Genomic DNA, 22,759 nt, shown 5'->3' with positions numbered 1-22,759 from the left:
CAGTCTGTCTCTGAATCTCCCATCAAGAACATCATCATATACAGTGATTCTGTCGGCCCGTTTATTGATTTCAGCTATTAAAGTGTTTTCATCTCCAAACCTCCACTGAATCACATCATCATCCTTCATTTCAGTAAGACCTGAGTTTAGAGTGACTGAATCTCCCTCCTTCACTGACTCCAGGACTGAATCATCAAACACACACACACACACACACACACACACACACACACACACACACATACTGGTTTCCATGTTGAATGGGGACCAACTTTATGATCATCACTTGTGGGGACCACCCTTTCTAAAGGTTCTAGAGGTATGAAAAAAATTAGGGATACTTACCATAGCTTTGATAACTTATACACGCCTTCAGATATCTGAATTGATGAAGTAATGATTTGACCATGCGTTATGGGGACTTTTGAAAAATCGAGTGGACATGTCTTATAGGGACCCACTTTGCATAATATTTGCATAATATCTGCATAATTCACACAACCTCCCATTAGATTTGTGGGGACCTAATTTGCATAATTCACACAACCTCCCATTTGATTTGTGGGGACTTAATTTGCATAATTCACACAACTTCCCCTTTTGATTTGTGGGGACCTAGATAGAACAATAAGTATATTACTAATGACAAATAATAGGCATTTATACAAAGTAATTCCTCAGATTGCATTTGTCCATTTGCCCTTAAAAATGGGTTCAATCTACAACCAAGCTTCACTCTTGCATAGAACACCTATGGCCAGTTTCACAGACCAGGCTTAAGATAGTCTCAGACTGAAGTGTGTGTTTAAGCCGTTTTAACTGAAAGCACATCTTAAATTAAGTCCTTTGTGTCCAAGTGCCATTGTTTTGTCTCAAGATGCACACCAGTAATGCTTATTTCTAAGACACGTTTATAAAAGCTACTTAAATGTCCTAATTGAACTAAAGGCCTAATCCTGGTTTAATCTAAATCCTGTCTGTGAAACCAGGCCCTAGTGTTGTGCTTGTAATCATCTCCTCAACATGCAGAATATTTGTTTGGATCGATTGATTGTTCCTACAATTGATTGGAATATTAGTGTGATTGAAGTAGATTATATGTGAATGGAGAACTTTTTCACTGCAACATCAAAGGATTGCATGCAAGTAGTGAATTATTGTCTGGATAATTTCCAACCCATTTCATACCCACAAGTCAAACATTTAAACCTTCAAACTATTCTTTCTATAATTGTAATTTTTTCAGCCAACCTCCCAGCATCAGCTGCTACTCATTCACCTGATACTTATAAAAAATAAAACAAAATCTACTACTTATTGAGCTTCAACACATTAATTCACATTACAATTGCTGAATTCAACTTTTATTGAGTTCAACTACACAAAATAACTCAAATGAAGTCAAACCTCAAAAAGTCCGGATATTAAAAGTATTTAAAAAAAAAATCTGATTTTTTTTTTAACTTTCACACATGCTTCCTTTCACAGACATGTGGATTTAAACAAACTACAACTTTAGAACTACTTTGTTGTTCGACCAATGCTTTCCGACTGGTGGCCTTCATCACAGTCATCATAAAACATACTGCAAACATGACACTATTTGAAATGCTGTTTGCCGTATGTTTTATGATGACTGTGATGAAGGCCACCAGTCGGAAAGCATTGGTCGAACAACAAAGTTATCTATAGCCTACAAGTGTTGCTGTAGTTTTAAAGGGTTAGTAAACCCAAACATTTTAACCCTTTAACATCTTTTAACAAAGCCTGCCATGACAGAGTTGCATCTTCACATTATTATCATTTGCACTGCAATTTCTTTTTGTAAGCTGTAATGCGATTATAAATGTAAAACTTTACGGTCTTCCAATCGCGGTTCTTCAGTGCTTCTGGTTCAGCTTTTAAACATTTGTCACAGTCGCTCTTTGCTGGTACAGTGAGCGATGTGATGAATCGCTTCATGTGCCTTTCCACCGCCTGCACCTCTGTCTGCTGCCAGGGTGTCTTCTTCTGGGTACTTTTACCTAAAAGTGGACAGAAAAAAACAATTGAAATGATAAAGTGTGTGTGCTGGAATTCCAATCCGAAGTTCTGAAACCTATTATCAGTATTTATTAGGTCTGCCCCCTAATAATAAACCACAATTTTATTAGTTGGTTTGTCGCAGGACAAAAAAACTCCACAGGAAGTGGAAATCACGCAGGCTGTGATGGACAGATCAATAACGGCAGGAAATCCAAACATTCGCCTATCAGTCAATGACCTTAAAAATGGCTTATCACTTGAAACATGTGAGTAGTAGCAACTTTACAAGTCGCTCACTCTAATGTTAACCTGATAAATGTGTGTTATTATTAGACTCATTTGTGTGTGTGTGTGTGTGTAGAGAGACGCTTTACTGCAGGACATACAGGCGGTGGCGCGATCATTTAACTTACAATACTCTCATTTTATTCATACAGATGAGTAATGAAAACTGTAAAGGGTCAACTTTTATTTCTGTAAACTCACAATAACTACAAAATGTTGTGCTTTTGTAAAATAATGAAAACAATCAGGATGTGCTTTCTGCTGTCTCAGTCTCAGTGAACTTGAGCGTCACAGAAATGAGCCGAAACTCAGTGTATACTTCAGCGTATGAAATGCGAGTCACTGCGGAGATGACGAGTCCGCATCGTCAACTTAATCTCTGCAGCCAAAAACATTATCAATAAATTATAACATTTACATTTATGCATTTGGCAGACGCTTTTATCCAAAGCGACTTACATTGCATTCAAGGTACACATTTTACATTTTGTCAGTTCTTGCTTTCCCTGGGAATCGAACCCATGACCTTAGCGTTGCTAGCGCCAACGCTCTACTGTTTGAGCTACAGGAAAGTGTTACAATGTTTAGACAGTCTCCTTTTGTTTTTTCAAGACACACTCAATCATTATGTTTGTTGGTGCGCTGTGGAACTTTAAGTGTGCGCTTGAGCGCCAATTAGGCTATGTATTATATAGGCAATTAAAGGCTAATTATTATGAGTTATGGCTTATTAATATAAAAATGCGATTAGCTGACTAATAGCTTAATGAACGGCTACTAGTCGACTAGAAAAAAAAAAACTTTAGTCGAGGGCAGCCCTAGTATTTATGTCAGCATCTATATTGCAACAGAAATTATTTGCACTCTACCTATAAATAGAATTACACTGTCAATCAAACAGTGATTTTTAGGTTAGTTATTACTGATGTTTCAATTATTAGAACAGCTACAGTTCCTACAAGTGCCACAAAGCACCTAGTAGATTCTAGCATCAACCAAGTAACCCTCTAAACAACTACAGATGGGTTCCTGAGCATTATGATCTAGAAATTCAAGTGTAGAGGAAAAAATTAGGGCTGCCAGCAGAAACAGTTATGTGGCAAATTGTTCAAATCGCTAAAGTTTTTGTGGAAACGTCTCAAAAGGGAAACGGCAAAAAACAAAATCAGCATTTAGTGATCTGGTCTGAGATCTGGGTATTAAAGTGCTCCTAAAGGGTCTAATTTAGTCTTAGAAATATGTAAAGAGTTCACCTTTGGAAGAAGGCCTCACAACACTGGCTCCTGTAGGCATCTCTTCATCTGATGGTGGTCTGGGTCTCTTGGGTGGCGGCGGCATGTCATTCCTCTCGGTAGGAGGACGTGCCACCTCTGCCGATGGTTCTATGGAAAATAATCAAAAGTTCAACATTTTCAGAAAGATATACACTTTACTATAGAATGCTGACAATACACAATATGTTATTTGTCACACTTATGCACTAATTATTTAAAATCATTAAAGTACAATAAACCCTAAACCTGTGCAATTGTTCATTATTGCAAGTATAATTGAACTACATCTTTCCAGCAGACATTTAATCAAACATAAGCTCAAGTAAACAGAGTATTTAACCATTTTATTTCATGTCTTAATCATCTGACATGATTTGTTTTGTGCCATGACACAACCAACACGAGAAGAGAGCGGATCAGCTAGTGTTTTACGACAAATGTACACGTTTCTCCTATGAAATATCATTTTTATGGTAGTAAACTCACAAAAAATATTCACTCCAGAATTAATGTTTAGTGTAATTTAGTTGAAGAATAGCTTGGAGGCATTTGATTCATTACACAATGAGCCATTTCGTCAAAAAAGCATTTGTTCAGCATACTGAAGCATCTTTAATGTTGGCTATGATGTTAGAACAATGTTTTTGTCTGTCAGGTCTTCACAAGTTACGTGAGTGAAAACTATGAATAACTGCAAAATGTAGTAGTGTATTTTGACAGTAATACAAACCGTCAACAGTAGATGAACAGTGTCCCTCTTGTATGCTCCCGTCTTCCTCATCACAGTCAATAACTTTTTCTGTGGAAGTTCAAAGTACAGCTTAACAATGGTATATAATGGATCGCAAACACTTGGTATATGAATAGATGGTAAACAGAAAAATCTAACAAAAGTCAAATAAAATACCACACCATCAGGATCTATCCCAATTTCATCCAAGTTCTTGCCATGGAACTCAGCTAATCTTCCTTGCTCAAGAGCCATTAGAACTTTGCTGATCTTGGCAAGTTGCAGGGTCTTCTCAGGGAGTCGATAGAACTCACGATGGATTCTTATGTCGTGTCCAAGAAAGTTTGCCAGCTGGTCCATCTCGGTGTCAGTCATATTCAGCACTGTTGAAAGGGTTGCGGCATGCTTTCGCAGTCTTGTAGATGTCAGTGACTTGGGACACTTTGCGTCACACGCCTTTGCAAAGCCACGGAGGCAGTCTGACCCTCGAAAATGTGTCATGGCTTCTGGTCTTCCAAACATATAGGTATTGTCTTTCAGAACCCCACAAGCCTCTCTCTGCTTAACAAGGAGTTCTAAGGCACATAACATTTTTGAAGTCAGAAGAATTGGAACTGGTCGACCACGCTTTCCCCTTGTGATAACCCTTGTGAAGTGTCTGCAGAGTTTTTTTTCCACTTCAGAGAGTGCCCAGTCCACATCCTCATGTGGATCAGAAGTGTCTCTTGACAGAAATGCAGACAAAGGCATGCTCGAAACCTCTCCTTCCCTGCGCCGGTTAAAGAGAATCATCTGGGCTAGACACACCTTTGCCAACTCCATCCAGGCTTTGGTAGAGGGACTTTCAGAGAGTGTTTTGAACCACTTGTCTTGCACTTGATTGAGATATGTATGCATTTTCTGGACGTCTTCAGTAAAGGGCATGATAGTGGGCACATTCCACTTTGCTTCACTGATGTTCCTCAATGCTGTAGCCGAGATCATCTCGTTCCACTTATTCGCATGGACTTCTAGAAACTCACTGGCGTTCTTAACAAGCTGTTGGTCATTTGATATTAATCCCTGAGCTTTTAAGAGTTTGCTCACTTTAACCAGGGAATTCCCAAGCTTGTTTGCAAGCGATGGAATCATGAACTTGTCCGTTTCACTGTCATATCCACACGTATACTTGACAGCTTTGACAGTCTCAATGTACTTCTTTGGATTTACACAATCTTCCATCGTTTTTAACGAGGTGACTCTCCTCGCCTTGTGAATCAACCTTCCCAATTCTCGCATCTTCTCCCGCACATACTGTTTATTTTTGGCTGATAGCCCTCCTTTGTTCAACAAGTGCTGCCCAATTGCAGTAATTACTGTGTCATTTTTTATTATATCTGTGATTGGGTCAGGATTCATGGCACTGATTACTCCCCACAGTTGTTTGGTCATGTTTGAAGGCACAGGCCCCGTGTATGTACACATGGACTGAACACGGTTTTTTCCTGGTTTGGGGGGGACTGACTGAGGTTTAAGTCTACAAGAACGCATATGTCGCCACAGGACCTTTCTTGTAAAAAGTCCTTGACAGTACGCACAATGCATGAAATCCTCTCCCTGCGCTTCTTTAGGTGGTCGTTTAAATGGCACCAGTTCCCCCTTTCCTGATTCCATAACAGCAGCATTGTGGGCATAGTTCCCTTTGTTGCGGATATAATCCAGCTGTTTTTTTCTCTCCTTTGAACCCTTTGGAAAGCTTAGAGCTCTAGCCACATCAGAATTATCTGCATGTGAACTTTCTAGATGCCTTGCCATCTTAGCGTAAGGTTTGGAGCAATACAAGCAGTAATGTCTTTTGTTGTACACTCTACTGCCATCTCTTTTTTGGTATGCATTAACAACTACGCAGTCTATTGTGTTCTGACTTGAACTGGGTTCTTCTCCTGTTCCAGATGCTTCAGACGTAAGGCTGTGCATTTTGTCTGACGTTGTTGTGTCACAGTCAGGGGAACTCGCTGATCCAGATTCATCAATATCCAGTTCATCAAGAAGCTGACGTTTTGTTGGGTTTAGTGTAAGGCTAACATCACTGTGATTGTCACTGTCAGAAGTGGTATCTGGAACATAATTATCTGAACTCTCTGGTGTAGAATCAAAGAGCTCACCAGAATCTTGAAGATCCGTGTCTTTCATCTTAAAAAAAAAAAAGGAAAAAAAAGTTAGTTAGAAATAGGTAGAACTGCTGCATTTAATTAATTGATCAGTAAATTAACAGACATAAATTACCAACTATTGTAATAATCAGTGAACTGTTCAAGTATTTTGTTACATGTGATGATTTGCTGCTACTTACTGTATGTTATACTAAAGTTCTCAGTGTAATAAATCATTTTGGGCAGTTGATCTGACAAACATAAGGACATCTGATGGGTTATGGGTTTAAAGTAAAGGTGATGCAAATTTTTGATTCTCTGATATTTTGTAGTCAAAATGATTTATCACATAAGAATATATTACATTTCACTGAGTAATTGATAATGAGAATAAAATGTTGATGGCAGCTCTAAGCAACATAACTAATCAATAAAAAATGACAATGGCTACGTTTACATGCAACCAAATAATCCATTAGTAATCAGATTGATGGCTCAATCAGACTGAAAAGCCTTCATATGTAAACACCTTAATCACATGTAAAGAGTGAGCAGAGCGAGCTTCCATAGGAATGAATTCCAATTATGAATGCCTGTGCAGCCGTGCACATTTTACTTTCGCTTTCAAATTATTGATTTAAAAGAGAGGAGAAAAAGAGGGAAAAACTCCAACGTGTGCATGTAAACATAGCCATTGAGTCTTTTGTTGTGACTTCAGTCCTTACCATGATACTTTTAGTCCGTCTCAGTCTTGGTACAAAAATGTCATTTTCATTTCGGAGCTGTATCACAATCTGTAAAAAGAAAAGATAACAGTATAAACAACATTTTACATTATTATAGTATTTGAAATTTAAAAATAAAAAAGCTGATCAGAGTTCAGAGAGAGAGAAAAAAAAATTATTCCTGTCCAGCAAACCTTGCTCACAAACATCTGGATTAAAACCAGCTTCATGGGGACCTTTCACACACAACGTTATAGTTCCTTATGGGGACTAGTTTCATCAAATTCAACACACAAGTTTGAACTCAAACACTGACTGAAAGTGTGTTGTGGGGACGTCGTGAGTGTCCATTTTAAAGCAACAATTAATCCAGAAAAAAATCCCTGTGAAGAATAAAACTGGCCCTAAATACTCCACTAGCACTAACCTACTGGACACATGTCATTACACGGTTTAATGTACTAATTTACACCAGATACGCATCGAAATATGCTTAAAAATCACTAAACCATGACAAAGAGAGACAGTAGACCTAAATCTTTAGTGATGAATGTGAATGTACCTGTTGAGGAGAGATGATTTGAGCAGATTCATCATCCATCTGAGTCTCTGACTGGAGAGAAGGATCAGAAGCACTCGCTGCGCTGGTTTTAATGGCAACGCTGGTTATCTGTAAGAGACAACATTCATAATGACAAGATATTAGAACATGGAAACACAAGAGAGAAATCTGAAGCAGATACCACATGATTTCAGAGAGAGAGAGAGACAATCAACTTCATCTAAAACATTTATTCCTGTCCAGTCAACCTCTGTCTGCGCTCACACACATCTGGATTAAAACCGGCTTCATGGGGACCTTTCACACACCTTCATGGGGACCTTTCACACACAACGTTATAGTTCCTTATGGGGACTAGTTTCATCAAATTCAACACACAAGTTTGAACTCAAACACTGACTGAAAGTGTGTTGTGGGGACGTCGTGAGTGTCCATTTTAAAGCAACAATTAACCCAGAAAAAAATTCCTGTGAAGGATAAAACTGGCCCTAAATACTCCACTAGCACTAAACTACTGGACACATGTCATTACACGGTTTAATGTACTAATTTACACCAGATACGCATCGAAATATGCTTAATCACTAAAAATTGAAGTCTACTGTCTCACTTGGTCATGTTTTAGGGATGAATGTGAACGTACCTGTTGAGGAGAGTTGATCTGAGCAGATTCATCATCCATCTGAGTCTCTGACTGGAGAGAAGGATCAGAAGCACTCGCTGCGCTGGTTTTAACGGCAACGCTGGTTATCTGTAAGAGACAACATTCATAATGACAAGATATTAGAATATGGAAACACGAGAGAAATCTGAAGCAGATACCACATGATTTCAGAGAAATAGACAAATCAACTTCATCTAAAACATTTATTCCTGTCCAGTCAACCTCTGTCTGCGCTCACACACATATGGATTAAAACCAGCTTCATGGGGACCTTTCACACACCTTCATGGGGACCTTTCACACACAACGTTATAATAGTTCCTTATAGGGACTAGTTGCATCAAATTCAACACATGAGTTTGAACTCAAACACTGACGGAAAGTGTGTTGTGGGGACGTCGTGAATGTCCATTTTAAAGCAACAATTAACCTAGAAAATAAATCCCTGTGAAGGATAAAACTGGCCCTAAATACTCCACTAGCACTAAACTACTGGACACATGTCGTTACACGGTTTAATGTACTAATTTACACCAGATACGCATCAAAATATGCTAAAAAAAAAAAAAAAAAAACACTAAAACATGACAAAGAGAGACAGTAGACCTAAATCTTTAGTGATGAATGTGAACGTACCTGTTGAGGAGAGTTGATCTGAGCAGATTCATCATCCATCTGAGTCTCTGACTGGAGAGAAGGATCAGAAGCACTCGCTGCGCTGGTTTTAATGGCAACGCTGGTTATCTGTAAGAGACAACATTCATAATGACAAGATATTAGAACATGGAAACACAAGAGAGAAATCTGAAGCAGATACCACAGGATTTCAGAGAGAGAGACAATCAACTTCATTTAAAACATTTATTCCTGTCCAGTCAACCTCTGTCTGCGCTCACACACATCTGGATTAAAACCGGCTTCATGGGGACCTTTCACACACCTTCATGGGGACCTTTCACACACAACGTTATAGTTCCTTATGGGGACTAGTTTCATCAAATTAAACACACAAGTTTGAACTCAAACACTGACTGAAAGTGTGTTGTGGGGACGTCGTGAGTGTCCATTTTAAAGCAACAATTAACCCAGAAAAAAATTCCTGTGAAGGATAAAACTGGCCCTAAATACTCCACTAGCACTAAACTACTGGACACATGTCGTTACACGGTTTAATGTACTAATTTACACCAGATACGCATCAAAATATGCTTAAAAAAAAAAAAAAACACTAAACCATGACAAAGAGAGACAGTAGACCTAAATCTTTAGTGATGAATGTGAACATACCTGTTGAGGAGAGTTGATCTGAGCAGATTCATCATCCATCTGAGTCTCTGACTGGAGAGAAGGATCAGAAGCACTCGCTGCGCTGGTTTTAATGGCAACGCTGGTTATCTGTAAGAGAAGACATTCATAATGACAAGATATTAGAACATGGAAACACAAGAGAGAAATCTGAAGCAGATACCACATGATTTCAGAGAGAGAGAGAGACAATCAACTTCATTTAAAACATTTATTCCTGTCCAGTCAACCTCTGTCTGCGCTCACACACATCTGGATTAAAACCGGCTTCATGGGGACCTTTCACACACCTTCATGGGGACCTTTCACACACAACGTTATAGTTCCTTATGGGGACTAGTTTCATCAAATTAAACACACAAGTTTGAACTCAAACACTGACTGAAAGTGTGTTGTGGGGACGTCGTGAGTGTCCATTTTAAAGCAACAATTAACCCAGAAAAAAATTCCTGTGAAGGATAAAACTGGCCCTAAATACTCCACTAGCACTAAACTACTGGACACATGTCATTACACGGTTTAATGTACTAATTTACACCATATACGCATCAACATATGCTTAACAATCACTAAAAATTGAAGTTTACTGTCTCACTTGGTCATATTTTAGTGATGAATGTGAATGTACCTGTTGAGGAGAGATGATTTGAGCAGATTCATCATCCATCTGAGTCTCTGACTGGAGAGAAGGATCAGAAGCACTCGCTGCGCTGGTTTTAACGGCAACGCTGGTTATCTGTAAGAGACAACATTCATAATGACAAGATATTAGAACATGGAAACACAAGAGAAATCTGAAGCAGATACCACATGATTTCAGAGAGAGAGAGACAATCAACTTCATCTAAAACATTTATTCCTGCCCGGTCAACCTCTGTCTGCGCTCACACACATCTGGATAAAACCCAGCTTCATGGGGACCTTTCACACACCTTCATGGGGACCTTTCACACACAATGTTATAGTTCCTTATGGGGACTAGTTTCATCAAATTCAACACACAAGTTTGAACTCAAACACTGACTGAAAGTGTGTTGTGGGGACGTCGTGAGTGTCCATTTTAAAGCAACAATTAACCCAGAAAAAAAATTCCTGTGAAGGATAAAACTGGCCCTAAATACTCCACTAGCACTAACCTACTGGACACATAGCATTACACGGTTTAATGTACTAATTTACACCAGATACGCATCAAAATATGCCTAAAAATCACTAAACCATGACAAAGAGAGACAGTAGACCTAAATCTTTAGTGATGAATGTGAACATACCTGTTGAGGAGAGTTGATTCGAGCAGATTCATCATCCATCTGAGTCTCTGACTGGAGAGAAGGATCAGAAGCACTCGCTGCGCTGGTTTTAACAGCAACGCTGGTTATCTGTAAGAGACAACATTCATAATGACAAGATATTAGAACATGGAAACACAAGAGAGAAATCTGAAGCAGATACCACATGATTTCAGAGAGAAAGAGACAATCAACTTAATCTAAAACATTTATTCCTGTTTAGTCAATCTCTATCTGCGCTCACACACATCTGGATTAAAACCGGCTTCATGGGGACCTTTCACACACAACGTTATAGTTCCTAATGGGGACTAGTTTCATCAAATTCAACACATGAGTTTTAACTCAAACACTGACTGAAAGTGTGTTGTGGGGACGTCGTGAATGTCCATTTTAAAGCAACAATTAACCCAGAAAAAAATTCCTGTGAAGGATAAAACTGGCCCAAAATACTCCACTAGCACTAACCTACTGGACACATGTCATTACACGGTTTAATGTACTAATTTACACCATATACGCATCAACATATGCTTAACAATCACTAAAAATTGAAGTTTACTGTCTCACTTGGTCATATTTTAGTGATGAATGTGAACGTACCTGTTGAGGAGAGATGATTTGAGCAGATTCATCATCCATCTGAGTCTCTGACTGGAGAGAAGGATCAGAAGCACTCGCTGCGCTGGTTTTAACGGCAACGCTGGTTATCTGTAAGAGACAACATTCATAATGACAAGATATTAGAACATGGAAACACAAGAGAAATCTGAAGCAGATACCACATGATTTCAGAGAGAGAGAGACAATCAACTTCATCTAAAACATTTATTCCTGTCCAGTCAACCTCTGTCTGCGCTCACACACATCTGGATTAAAACCAGCTTCATGGGGACCTTTCACACACCTTCATGGGGACCTTTCACACACAACGTTATAGTTCCTTATGGGGACTAGTTTCATCAAATTCAACACACAAGTTTGAACTCAAACACTGACTGAAAGTGTGTTGTGGGGACGTCGTGAGTGTCCATTTTAAAGCAACAATTAACCCAGAAAAAAATTCCTGTGAAGGATAAAACTGGCCCTAAATACTCCACTAGCACTAACCTACTGGACACATGTCATTACACGGTTTACTAATTTACACCAGAAATGCATCAAAATATGCCTAAAAATCACTAAACCATGACAAAGAGAGACAGTAGACCTAAATCTTTAGTGATGAATGTGAACATACCTGTTGAGGAGAGTTGATCTGAGCAGATTCCTCATCCATCTGAGTCTCTGACTGGAGAGAAGGATCAGAAGCACTCGCTGCGCTGGTTTTAACGGCAACGCTGGTTATCTGTAAGAGACAACATTCATAATGACAAGATATTAGAACATGGAAACACAAGAGAGAAATCTGAAGCAGATACCACATGATTTCAGAATTTAAAAAAATATTTACAAGTAAAACATGTCTTCATTTTACATAGTTAATCATTCATTTATTTTGTGATAAAATTTCACCCATTAGTTGCAATATGGCCATTGTATGCCACACATAACTTGGGGAAAGAAAAGTGGCCTAAGACTGTACCACCTCATTCTTTAAATGTATACATTTTAGGGGTGGGGTAGAAACACTGACCTAAAAAGTAACTTAACTTGGATTGTAGCTTTCTGAGATTTGGACATCATTTATTGGAATAGACATAAATTAGATTCATAGATTTCTAATAGATTCAAATTCTAATCTATTCAACCAACAACTTGCTTGACATGTTGCTACAATATGAGATATTCTGTACACAGTGTGCTTTGCAACATACTTGTGTTCTCCATGGGTAGTCTTCTCCTCCATAATCATAGGCAATTTCTTCTCCTTCTTTAATGTCATCCAGGGCAAACAGACAAAGGTGAGGATTTCCATTGACATCAATTTTCTTCATCTTACAATTTGGATGTTTGTGGTCATCATTAACAATCCGCCCAAACGATCCATCTTCTCTTGAGGCATCAATACTTAAATATGAAAGCATGAGAAAAGGATGAATACAAGTATTACAATATACCACCACAAATCAGTGTCTTTTTTTACTATAGTTTAGCATAAGGAATATAGCTTTGGTGCAACTTGACTTCTTACCACCATGTTTTCCCTCGCCACTTGAAATCAAACATAAATGCAGCACAGGATGCGTGGTAACGTTTTCTTCTCCTCTGTAGTTCTGCATCATTTATCAGATCTCCCCTGTACTCAACGACAAAATCACCTTTGCAAAAGGCACCCTTTGCGAATAGACCACGTCCTGCAAAATACAGAAAACATTCTCACAAAAAATAAAATAAAATCTTATAGATAAAGGATGCCAAATACACAAAAAAGACATCAATAGTTGGCAGCGGATTTAAAATAAGCTGCAACCAGGGGTCTAATTAAATACCCAGAAGTTTTGCATTACATGTTCATAAGATTATGGTTAACCCTTTAAAACCGGATGTGTCGTCGACGATACAGTCAACCAAGCTGTATTCATGTCACTGTAACTCTTCAACCGTTTGCACTATAATAATAATTTAAATAGTTCCTGAAAGTAGACATCACGCGCTTTTCGCCAATATACGGCTTATTACGGTTATGTCATGCTTTCCGTCTGCAAATGACAGCAGTGCGGGAAGGAAGGATTTGAACAGAGAGATACGACGCGCGGCAGGTTAGAGTGTTTTGGATTTCATAAAATAATAAAAGAAACGAACAAATACATGGCGAAATAAGTGTTAGACAGCAGAAGAGGGGATTGGGATGATTTTTAATGAAATTTGGGAGGCGGATGGCCGTTACTCTTTCACGTATCTAAGCATGTAGTGCGTGCATGTGTATGTGTGCGTGCCTATGAAAGCGTAAGCGTGCGCATATGTATGTGTGCGTGCATGAAAAGAAGTGTCCTAAATGAAAACTGTGCAACTCAATGTCACAAAAATACTTGTATATATGTATTATAGTTAATTTTCAACTTTAAAGTGTTAGTTTCTTTCGTTCATGATTTTTTCAGTTTTTTTTCTAAATAAAAATCAGTAAATTTATTCTCGTTTTTAAATGTTTTGTCTATTTAAATTATATTTACAAACTCACCACACACAATAATGGTCAATAACTGTAATTTGTTGAAAGCTTATCTTTTTCTGAAAAAGATGACACCTTGCACATGAAGATAGCACATTGTTTTAGAATTTTACAGTCAAAAAATCAAATTATGTGAAAAACACCTATTTTAGCTTCAGGTTCTAAAGGGTTAAGACATGCATATGATGGTAAATATTGAATGATAAATCACACCTCCTTACCTTTCACTGCATTGATATACTTCACATCTAATTTGAATGTTTTGTCAGTCTTCGAAACAACATGATGCATGGCATCCTTAAGGGGGCTGATTCGTGGGGGCATTTCAAACTGAGAGAAACAAAATTGTAATAAATAACAGTGTGAAAATGGGGAGACATGCAGAATTAAACTAGCATGTTCAATAAGTAGATAAGAATGTTATTGTAATGTAGGCTAACACTGCATTACAATGATATCGTATGTATCAATGTAAGACAAGAAATCAGAACTCAAGGATATCACATTTATTGACTAACTTACTAGCCTTGAGGGCATCAACTCAACATTTTCACTTAGGCTCTAATCTCTCACAAAACCAACATTTATATAATCCCAGGTAGCCTTGGCAATATTAACTACTCATTTGGACCTTAACCTAACTACTCTTTTGAACGATCTCACCATACAAAGCCCAGTTTATTTTAACTACTGTCATAATTAAAACGAATTTTATTCATTTAAAGCTACTTACCATTTCAGTGTTTTTATTTTTATTTTAGCCTACTTAATTTCTCTGTTAACGCACTTTGGTCAAGATCTGTGGCTTGTATATGTTGCCTTTGAGTTCACTTAAATGTAAAAACAATTACTGATCTTTTATTCTTCATATCAATACTAAAAGTCAAACACAAGTGCGATAATCCTCCCCCTCATCCTGTCCTGACAAGTAATATAACATATCTTTAATTTAAAGTATAAAATAATCCACCGTCCAGCACTAACGCGAACTAGACAGAAACAAACTTAATAACCAAGTTCCTCCATTAGCAATCAGTCAGACTAAACACCTGATGACACTTTTCAGTTGAAATGAAGTACTTAACATTACATTGTATGATTTTGTGATCGCTAATATTACATTGATCGATTTTGTGATTGGAAAAACACAGAAACATGTCAGGCCACACTTAGCCTCAACAATTAGCACTAACTAGCTAGCCCGCTGCCTAATCTAATTAACGTTAACCTAATGTTAACTGGTTTCATACATATGTGATTAACTTACCTTGAGCTTCACTTTTATCCTCTGCAGAAGTTTAGATCCTTAGTTGGCATCTCCAGTAGATAATCTTCTTCTTTGTCTTCCGTGTGCAGTATCAATTTAACACTTATATTTTCAGGTTGCTGTTGAATTCCTTCCTAACGAGGACCCGGAAGTGGGCGGTACTCAACCATAATTGGAAAATGTGTGTGTGGAGAAGTGAGTGCATTACCAGCCAAATATGTTTGGGGGCGCAGCTGAGCACACACTTCACACACTCACCATACCTCATAATCGTGTGTTATGGGCCAATGCTGAAACTCCGCCCAGCACCTTCAGAATAGTTCCTCTATTCAATTAAATGGGTCACCCTTATGGGGACCTGATTTTTGGTCCCCACAACGCAAGAGGTCCCCATTACGTGACTGTGTAAACAGATTCTTGTCCCCACAACGTGATGATTACCAACTCACACACACACACACACACACACACACACACAGGGTTCGTCACAGATTAAGATGATCAGTTAACGAAAAGTAAATAGATTAAATTTTAAATGAATATCATCATTAAACACCAAAAACAAAATTAATATTGAATTATTAATTGTATTTTTGTGCTGAATAAAATATAAAACAGGGAAACTGATATTTAACTCACCATAGACAGCGAGAATGAAAGTCTTGATCTCACTTCTGATATCTAAGAAATCCATCATATTGTTGATCTGTAGTTGATAAACTCCAGAATGTTCAGTTGTGGTGTTTGTGATGGTCAGAGATCCAGTTTGATTGTCCAGCTTCAGTCTGTCTCTGAATCTCCCATCAAGAACATCATCATATACAGTGATTCTGTCGGCCGTTACATTGATTTCAGCTATTAAAGTGTTTTCATCTCCAAACCTCCACTGAATCTCATCATCATCCTTCATTTCAGTAAGATTAGAGTTTAGAGTGACTGAATCTCCCTCCATCACTGACTCCAGGACTGAATCACCAAACACACACACACACACACACACACACACACACACACACACACACACACACACACACACACACACACACACACACAGATAAACAGAAACGGTTCGTCACAGATTAAGACAGTCACTTCATGGTTTATAAAAGTAAATAGTTTGAAATTTAAATTTGAAATTAATATCATCATTAAACACCAGAAGCAAAATGGAGTTTGGATTAATAATTGTATCTTTGTCCTGATTAAAATATAAAACAAGTGAAACAAATATTTAACTCACCAAAGACAATGAGCCTGAATCTCTCTCTGATCATATTGTTGATCTGTAGTTTATATTCTCCAGTATGTTCAGTTGTGGTGTCTGTGATGGTCAGAGATCCAGTTTGATTGTCCAGCTTCAGTCTGTCTCTGAATCTCCCATCAAGAACATCATCATATACAGTGATTCTGTCGGCCGTTACATTGATTTCAGCTATTAAAGTGCTTTCATATCCAAACCTCCACTGAATCACATCATCATCCTTCATTTCAGTAAGACCAGAGTTTAGAGAGACTGAATCTCCCTCCATCACTGACACTGACTTCACTGCAACACCAGACACACCTGAAGAACAGAGTTTTTCACAGATTAAAGTTTTAAAATCACTTGATGTTGGTTTGATGAAGCTTCACTAAAATACTTTTAATCATTTAAATGTGAAATTAATAATATTCTGCAGCAGCACAAAGACAAAAGATGATGAATGAAAAGAGAAATAGATTATTATATATGGAACAACAACTAAAAAAGACACTCTGGTAACACTTTACAATACGGGTGCACTAATAAGCATTAATTCATGCTTAACTAATGCACAGATAATCATGTGTTAATGTATGACTCATGAAGAACTAAACCATTAATTAATGATTACTGCATCAGTAACTAATAAAGATTCTAAATTATTAATAGATTCAGTAATATATGAATTGTTATTAATTAAATGTGTCATAATGTATTAATTCCTTAATAACATATTTTATTAACTAATAGTGTAAATTAATGAGTTAAAGGTATAGTGGAGGATTTTCTTTTTCCGGGTGGATCATCAAGACTATTGGTCCTCCTAATTGTCAATCATTCTGGTGATATGTTTACGTAAGGCCGTCGTACGTGCTCGCCCTTTCTGCGCACGCGCACTTTCAGGTGTATATGTGTGGTGAGCTATGGTTTCAGCCATTCATTGAAGCTCGCCGTTCTCACCGGGTTTTTTTCAAAATGTCTGAGGGTCGCAAGAGAAAAAGTGTCTAAGAATTGTATGACAAGAAGAGAAAGGCCTCTGAAGAAAGAAACAAGACCAGAGTGTTTTTGGGAGAATATTTCACATGCTGGCGTGCGCTAAAAGCACAGGTTGGGCTTCCCACTGATGCCTCAGTCGCGAAGTTTCTACTCGACAGGTAAAGTTTGGCATGCTATTTGGAGAAATCCATTTAAAATCACTGCTAGTAAAAGTTAATGTAAGCTATGATTAGCGATGCTAGCGTTTAATAGGCGTTCCCTCTCGGGAGCAGGGAGAGTGTTGCGCATGTGCATTTTTTCAAAAAGTTGAGAGGGCGGTTCTTTTCTAAAATTCGGGAAAATCCTCCACTATACCTTTAATTACCACAGTTGGTCAAAGCAATGTACTTCAGCTTAAAAATTAACCACAAAACATAACATCCAGGCACGTGCACACATAGACATCAAAGGGGGCTTGAGCACCTGCCCTTTTTATTCCTGGAGAGAAAGTGCCCTTTTTTCTGGGGTGCTTTTTATTTTTTAAATTTTTTTTTATAATATATATTCCTGTTTGCGCACAGCTTCCCTGTCAAACAAATATGTTTATTGAAAAATAAATTTGCCCCCGAAAAATAAATTCCCCCCCAAATTCGAGGCACTGGTCGAGGCTCGAATTTACTGCTGATTAGCCAAAGACAAATAGTTAACCTGTGTTTTGCTAGCATGCATGCCTCATGAGCTACTAGACTAGCTAATGTGTAAGGGATAATCGCTATACATTATCCCGCTTATTACATGGCTACCTACCAAATAAATAATTAATTTGACACAAAATATTGATTTAAAAGGGAGTTTATTGATTTAAACCCGATTGCTTCCGCTAAAGAAAATAGTACGCTCCGTCTCTACGGTTAGAATCCTGTGAGTCCATAGCAACGCTCTGTTTCTCATGGCAACGGTCTGTTATACTCCGCACAGCGGTCTGATATCAAGAAATAACACACCGCATTCTACATTGGAATTCAACCAAGCCATGTAATAAAATAAGTTAGTAATACAATTTATTTTTGTATTTTGTCAATCATTTTTGCAGTGATTTTTTCAGTAAAGTTAACAAAATAGCAGCAACAGCCCTCTTCAGTTTAGAGTGAATATTTGTGTTGATTTTAAAGTGTTATGTATTCTGATAACACCAAAATAATTAAAATGATGTAGTGCCTTGTGCAAAAATAAACAAATTATTAGTAAAACACGCCCCTCTGCTTGATGCAGTTATTTAGGTTATTCTAAATATATACTTGAAACTAGTAGCATAGAAAATGTTTTCAAAACATGCACATTGTGGAATGTTTTCCTTTGCTGCTCTATAATAGTGAATACTAAAGAGACCATGGTTTCTGTGTGAACTGATTATTTTGTAGACATCTTTTGAAAATGAAACAATTGCGTGAGTTTGAGGAAGATAAAATTAATTAACTTTTTAAATATTTTTTTTAAAAAGGAAGTCAGAGTTGCGTTAATATATATATACTTTTTTGTTTAAAAAAAAAAAAAAAAAACGTAATTATGAGAAGTGCCCTTTATTTCACTTGAGCCCCTGCCCCTCAAAATGTCTGTGCACGTCCCTGATAACATGCTAAATGGGGGATATAAAAAATTAATTGTCAGAACGTTTTTTCAAGGCAACATTTATTTTAGAACGTTTCCCGCTTATTGTTTCCATGGCGAACCGTCATAATCTTGATTTAAAATGTGAGATGGCGCCGCCATGTTTGTTTGCGCCACAGTTCAAATTGTCTGAAGAGTTTGAATCTGACAGTTATGTGACATCACTGAACATTCCAAATCCTAAATGTGGGACCGTATCACTCAAAAGATTTACTCACTGCGGACATAGAGCCTGAATCTCTTGATCTAAAAATATAAAAATAAATATAAAATATAAAACAAATGAAACTGATATTTAACTCACCAATGACAATGAGATCAAATCTCGTTCTCTCACTGTTGATCTGTAGATAATAAACTCCTTCATGTTCAGTTCTGGTGTTTGTGATGGTCAGAGATCCCGTTTGATTGTCCAGCTTCAGTCTGTCTCTGAATCTCCCATCAAGAACATCATCATATACAGTGATTCTGTCGGCCGTTACATTGATTTCTGCTATTACAGTGTTTTTAAACTTCCACCGAATCACATCATCATCCTTCCTTTCAGTAAGAGGAGAGTTTAGAGTGACTGAATCTCCCTCCATCACTGACAGACCAATCACTCCTGAAGAACAGAGTTTTTCAGAGATTAAAACTTTAAAACTCCTTGATGTTGGTTTGATGAAGCTTCACTAAAATACTTTTAATCATGTAAATGTGAAATGATTCATATTCTGCAGCAGTTTAAAGACAAAAGATGATGAATCAAAATGAGAAAGTTAAACAGTTTTATATAATCAATAAATGCATTAAAAAGATCGACTTTAATCTCAATAAGATCTCAAAATCACACATTAACTGTTTCTATATGAGAATAACAGTGAATGTTAATCCTTTCTGACTAATTTAACCAGTAATTTATCACATCAGAACAGAAACAACTGAAACCAGAAAAACACATTTAAAACTCACCATCCAGACGCCACAAACACAAACAGAGCAAAAGTAATTTGAGGAACATTTTCTTCATCGGTTCACTGAAAAGCCCACGATAGTAACTCTTAATGTCTGAAACACTCAGATTGATCTGAAAGATAACTGAACTGAGATATTTATCAGGTTGTGCGTGAATCCTCCCCCAACCTCAGTCAGTTTCCGCTCACACATCCGTCTCCTTTAACATCACGGAAATCAACAAGCTTTTGCTGATCTTACATTTTCAAATGAATTCTGGCCCTGAATGAAAAGTAATAGCAGAAGAGTGAAATATTGGATTATATATCTGTATCTACTGGTGTGTTATTTAGTGCTGTGAGCTGTCAATCATATTTGACCTCTGACCTGTGACTCTTATTTGACTGTTGATGGATTCACTTTATTTCAGTGTAAAGATGTTTTGTGTGGAGTGGAAGATTGTGAGCTTCTTATTAGCAGGAGAGAAAATGAAGAAACGCTTCAGCCACAAACTGCTGACACACACAGAGACGACAAACATCCAGCAGAAGCTGTTTATCCACCGACAGATCAAACCAGACACACAGATGTTTGTACAGATAAAATAAAAGAGAAAAAACATTGCAGGGTTAATTTGACGCAAAAGCCATTCAATCACATGTATAATGTGATTTTCATCTGGACAAACTGAGAAGTGTAGATTTGACACCAACTGGTAGAAGTTACATTTCCAACCAGTAAGTGTGACCATATTAGCCCGGTTCTGTCAACACTGCATTGGCTCTTTATCAAACATCGCATACATTTTAAATTCCTGCTGATTACTAACAAATCCCTGAATGGTTTCGCTCCTCAATACTTGAGTACTTGAGCTTTTATCACTTTATAGTCCTTCACATCCACTGCAGTCTCACAGTTCTGGCCAGTTGATAACTGGAATATCAAAATACACTGGAGGCGGTAGATCCTTTTCCCCATTTAGCGCCAAACACTGGAATAGTCTTCCTAGCTTTGTGAAGCAGACACACTCTGTCAGTTTAAATCAAGAGTAAAGACACATCTCTTTAACCTGGCATACACATAACACATTATCACATTCCTATAATTCACATCCATTAAAGGATTGTTAGGCTGCATAAATCATCTCAACCGGAACAGGAACACTTTCCATAACATCCAATGTACTTGTAACATCGTAAGAGGAACGGCATCTACACTAATATTAGTCTGTTGATCTCATTCTTATCCCGAGGTTACTGTAGTCAGCCGGATCTGGTCCGTATCCAGATCAGATGGTGGATCTGCACATAGAGATGAACACAACAGCCCTGAATGTCAGCAGAGATTGTGACAACTAGACGAGGCCTAGAGACAGACCGCCTGTGAAGACCTCGTCGACTAGACCGTCATCGGCACAGATCCTCAGCAAACACTAGATCCAGACCAGATCTCTGCACAGACCCCTATAACAGCTTCATCTCAAACTTCCAAAGCTGGTTCTTCATCTTTGACTCTTGATGGCTCTGTCTTGGGTATCCAGAGTAAAATGAGGAACCTTGGAGTTATTTTTTATGCTAATCTTTCATTTGATTCTTTCATTCAGAGTACTGTTAAAACATCTTTCTTCCATCTTAGAAACATTGCTAGACTGCGGCCGATGTTAACTTTTCCTGTAGCTGAAAAGCTGATAAATTCCTTCGTTGTCTCTCGGATAGACTGTTGTAACGCCCTTTTAGCCGGAGTTTCTAAATCTACACTACACAAGCTTCAACATGTACAAAATTCTGCCGCCAGGATTAACTGGGTCCAGAATATGCAACCGTATCCATGAGCGTCGGAAGCAAAAAAAAAGTGGGTGGGTCCTCCCCCAGAAAAATGTTAATTACACCATTTCATGTATTCTGATGCCTTTTAATTAAACAAGTAAACTAAACTCGCATCCACGTCGTGCATTACATGCACAGCTATCCGTGGATTAACCTGCTGATACCATGGTAATTTGCCAGCATTGACAACTTAAAGCTGTTATTGATGTTTGCAACGCAATATTTGACTGGAAGAGTACAACGGGCGTTTTTTTTCGTCAGTTGCGGCTCGTTGAGAAATATAATGTAGCTATTTCAGCGGAAATGGAGTTTAATTCATTAGGGCATTCCTCAAGTGGAATGGATTTGACTGACGACGCTCTGAAAAGCGAACAGCTATGCGCTGAATGTAAAAGTAAGCGGGTCCAATATCATTGGTCTTAAAAAGTGGGTGGGTCTTGTCCCACCCATATACAATGGTTCCGACGCCCATGACCGTATCACTCCGGTTTTGGAATCTTTGCATTGGCTCCCAGTCAGGTTCTGTGTCGATTTCAAGATTATGATGCTCACATACAAATCTTTGCACGGCCTGGCTCCAAATTATCTAGCAGAACTGTTGTACCCCTATACTCCTAATCGCAGGTTCCGCTCCTCACAATCGAGCATGCTGGTTGTTCCTAAAACTCGCTTAAAGTCTATGGGTGACAGGGCTTTCTCTTTCTATGCACCTGTCCTTTGGAATTCTCTACCTCTTGAACTTAG

The 22,759-nt window shown here is 38.0% G+C and overlaps 2 protein-coding genes across 2 annotated transcripts; both read right to left on the bottom strand.

Annotated features, from left to right (window-relative positions):
* Positions 1–1,442: 1,442 nt before the first annotated feature.
* On the bottom strand, positions 1,443–15,492 carry LOC309475955 (uncharacterized protein). The gene is made up of 17 exons (XM_082138972.1): positions 15,371–15,492; positions 14,325–14,433; positions 13,126–13,288; positions 12,809–13,001; positions 12,232–12,339; positions 11,595–11,702; positions 10,974–11,081; positions 10,331–10,438; positions 9,685–9,792; positions 9,034–9,141; positions 8,377–8,484; positions 7,734–7,841; positions 7,172–7,240; positions 4,497–6,486; positions 4,315–4,383; positions 3,564–3,692; positions 1,443–2,024 (listed from the first exon to the last, which is right to left on the bottom strand). The coding sequence occupies exons 2-17, from the start codon at positions 14,425–14,427 to the stop codon at positions 1,801–1,803; spliced, it is 3,804 nt and encodes a 1,267-aa protein (XP_081995098.1). The 5' UTR covers positions 14,428–14,433; positions 15,371–15,492; the 3' UTR covers positions 1,443–1,800.
* On the bottom strand, positions 15,385–20,940 carry LOC309474955 (uncharacterized protein; the record flags this gene model as incomplete). Its single annotated transcript, XM_082137574.1, has 4 exons — positions 15,385–15,446; positions 16,611–16,934; positions 19,561–19,860; positions 20,925–20,940. The coding sequence occupies 4 exons, from the start codon at positions 20,938–20,940 to the stop codon at positions 15,385–15,387; spliced, it is 702 nt and encodes a 233-aa protein (XP_081993700.1).
* Positions 20,941–22,759: the final 1,819 nt, after the last annotated feature.

The sequence above is a fragment of the Leuciscus leuciscus genome, assembly GCF_965113295.1.
Source record: "Leuciscus leuciscus genome assembly, chromosome: 15".
NCBI lineage: Eukaryota > Metazoa > Chordata > Actinopteri > Cypriniformes > Leuciscidae > Leuciscus > Leuciscus leuciscus.
Note: the sequence above shows the minus strand (reverse complement) of the source record. Positions and strands in the feature narration are given on the sequence as shown.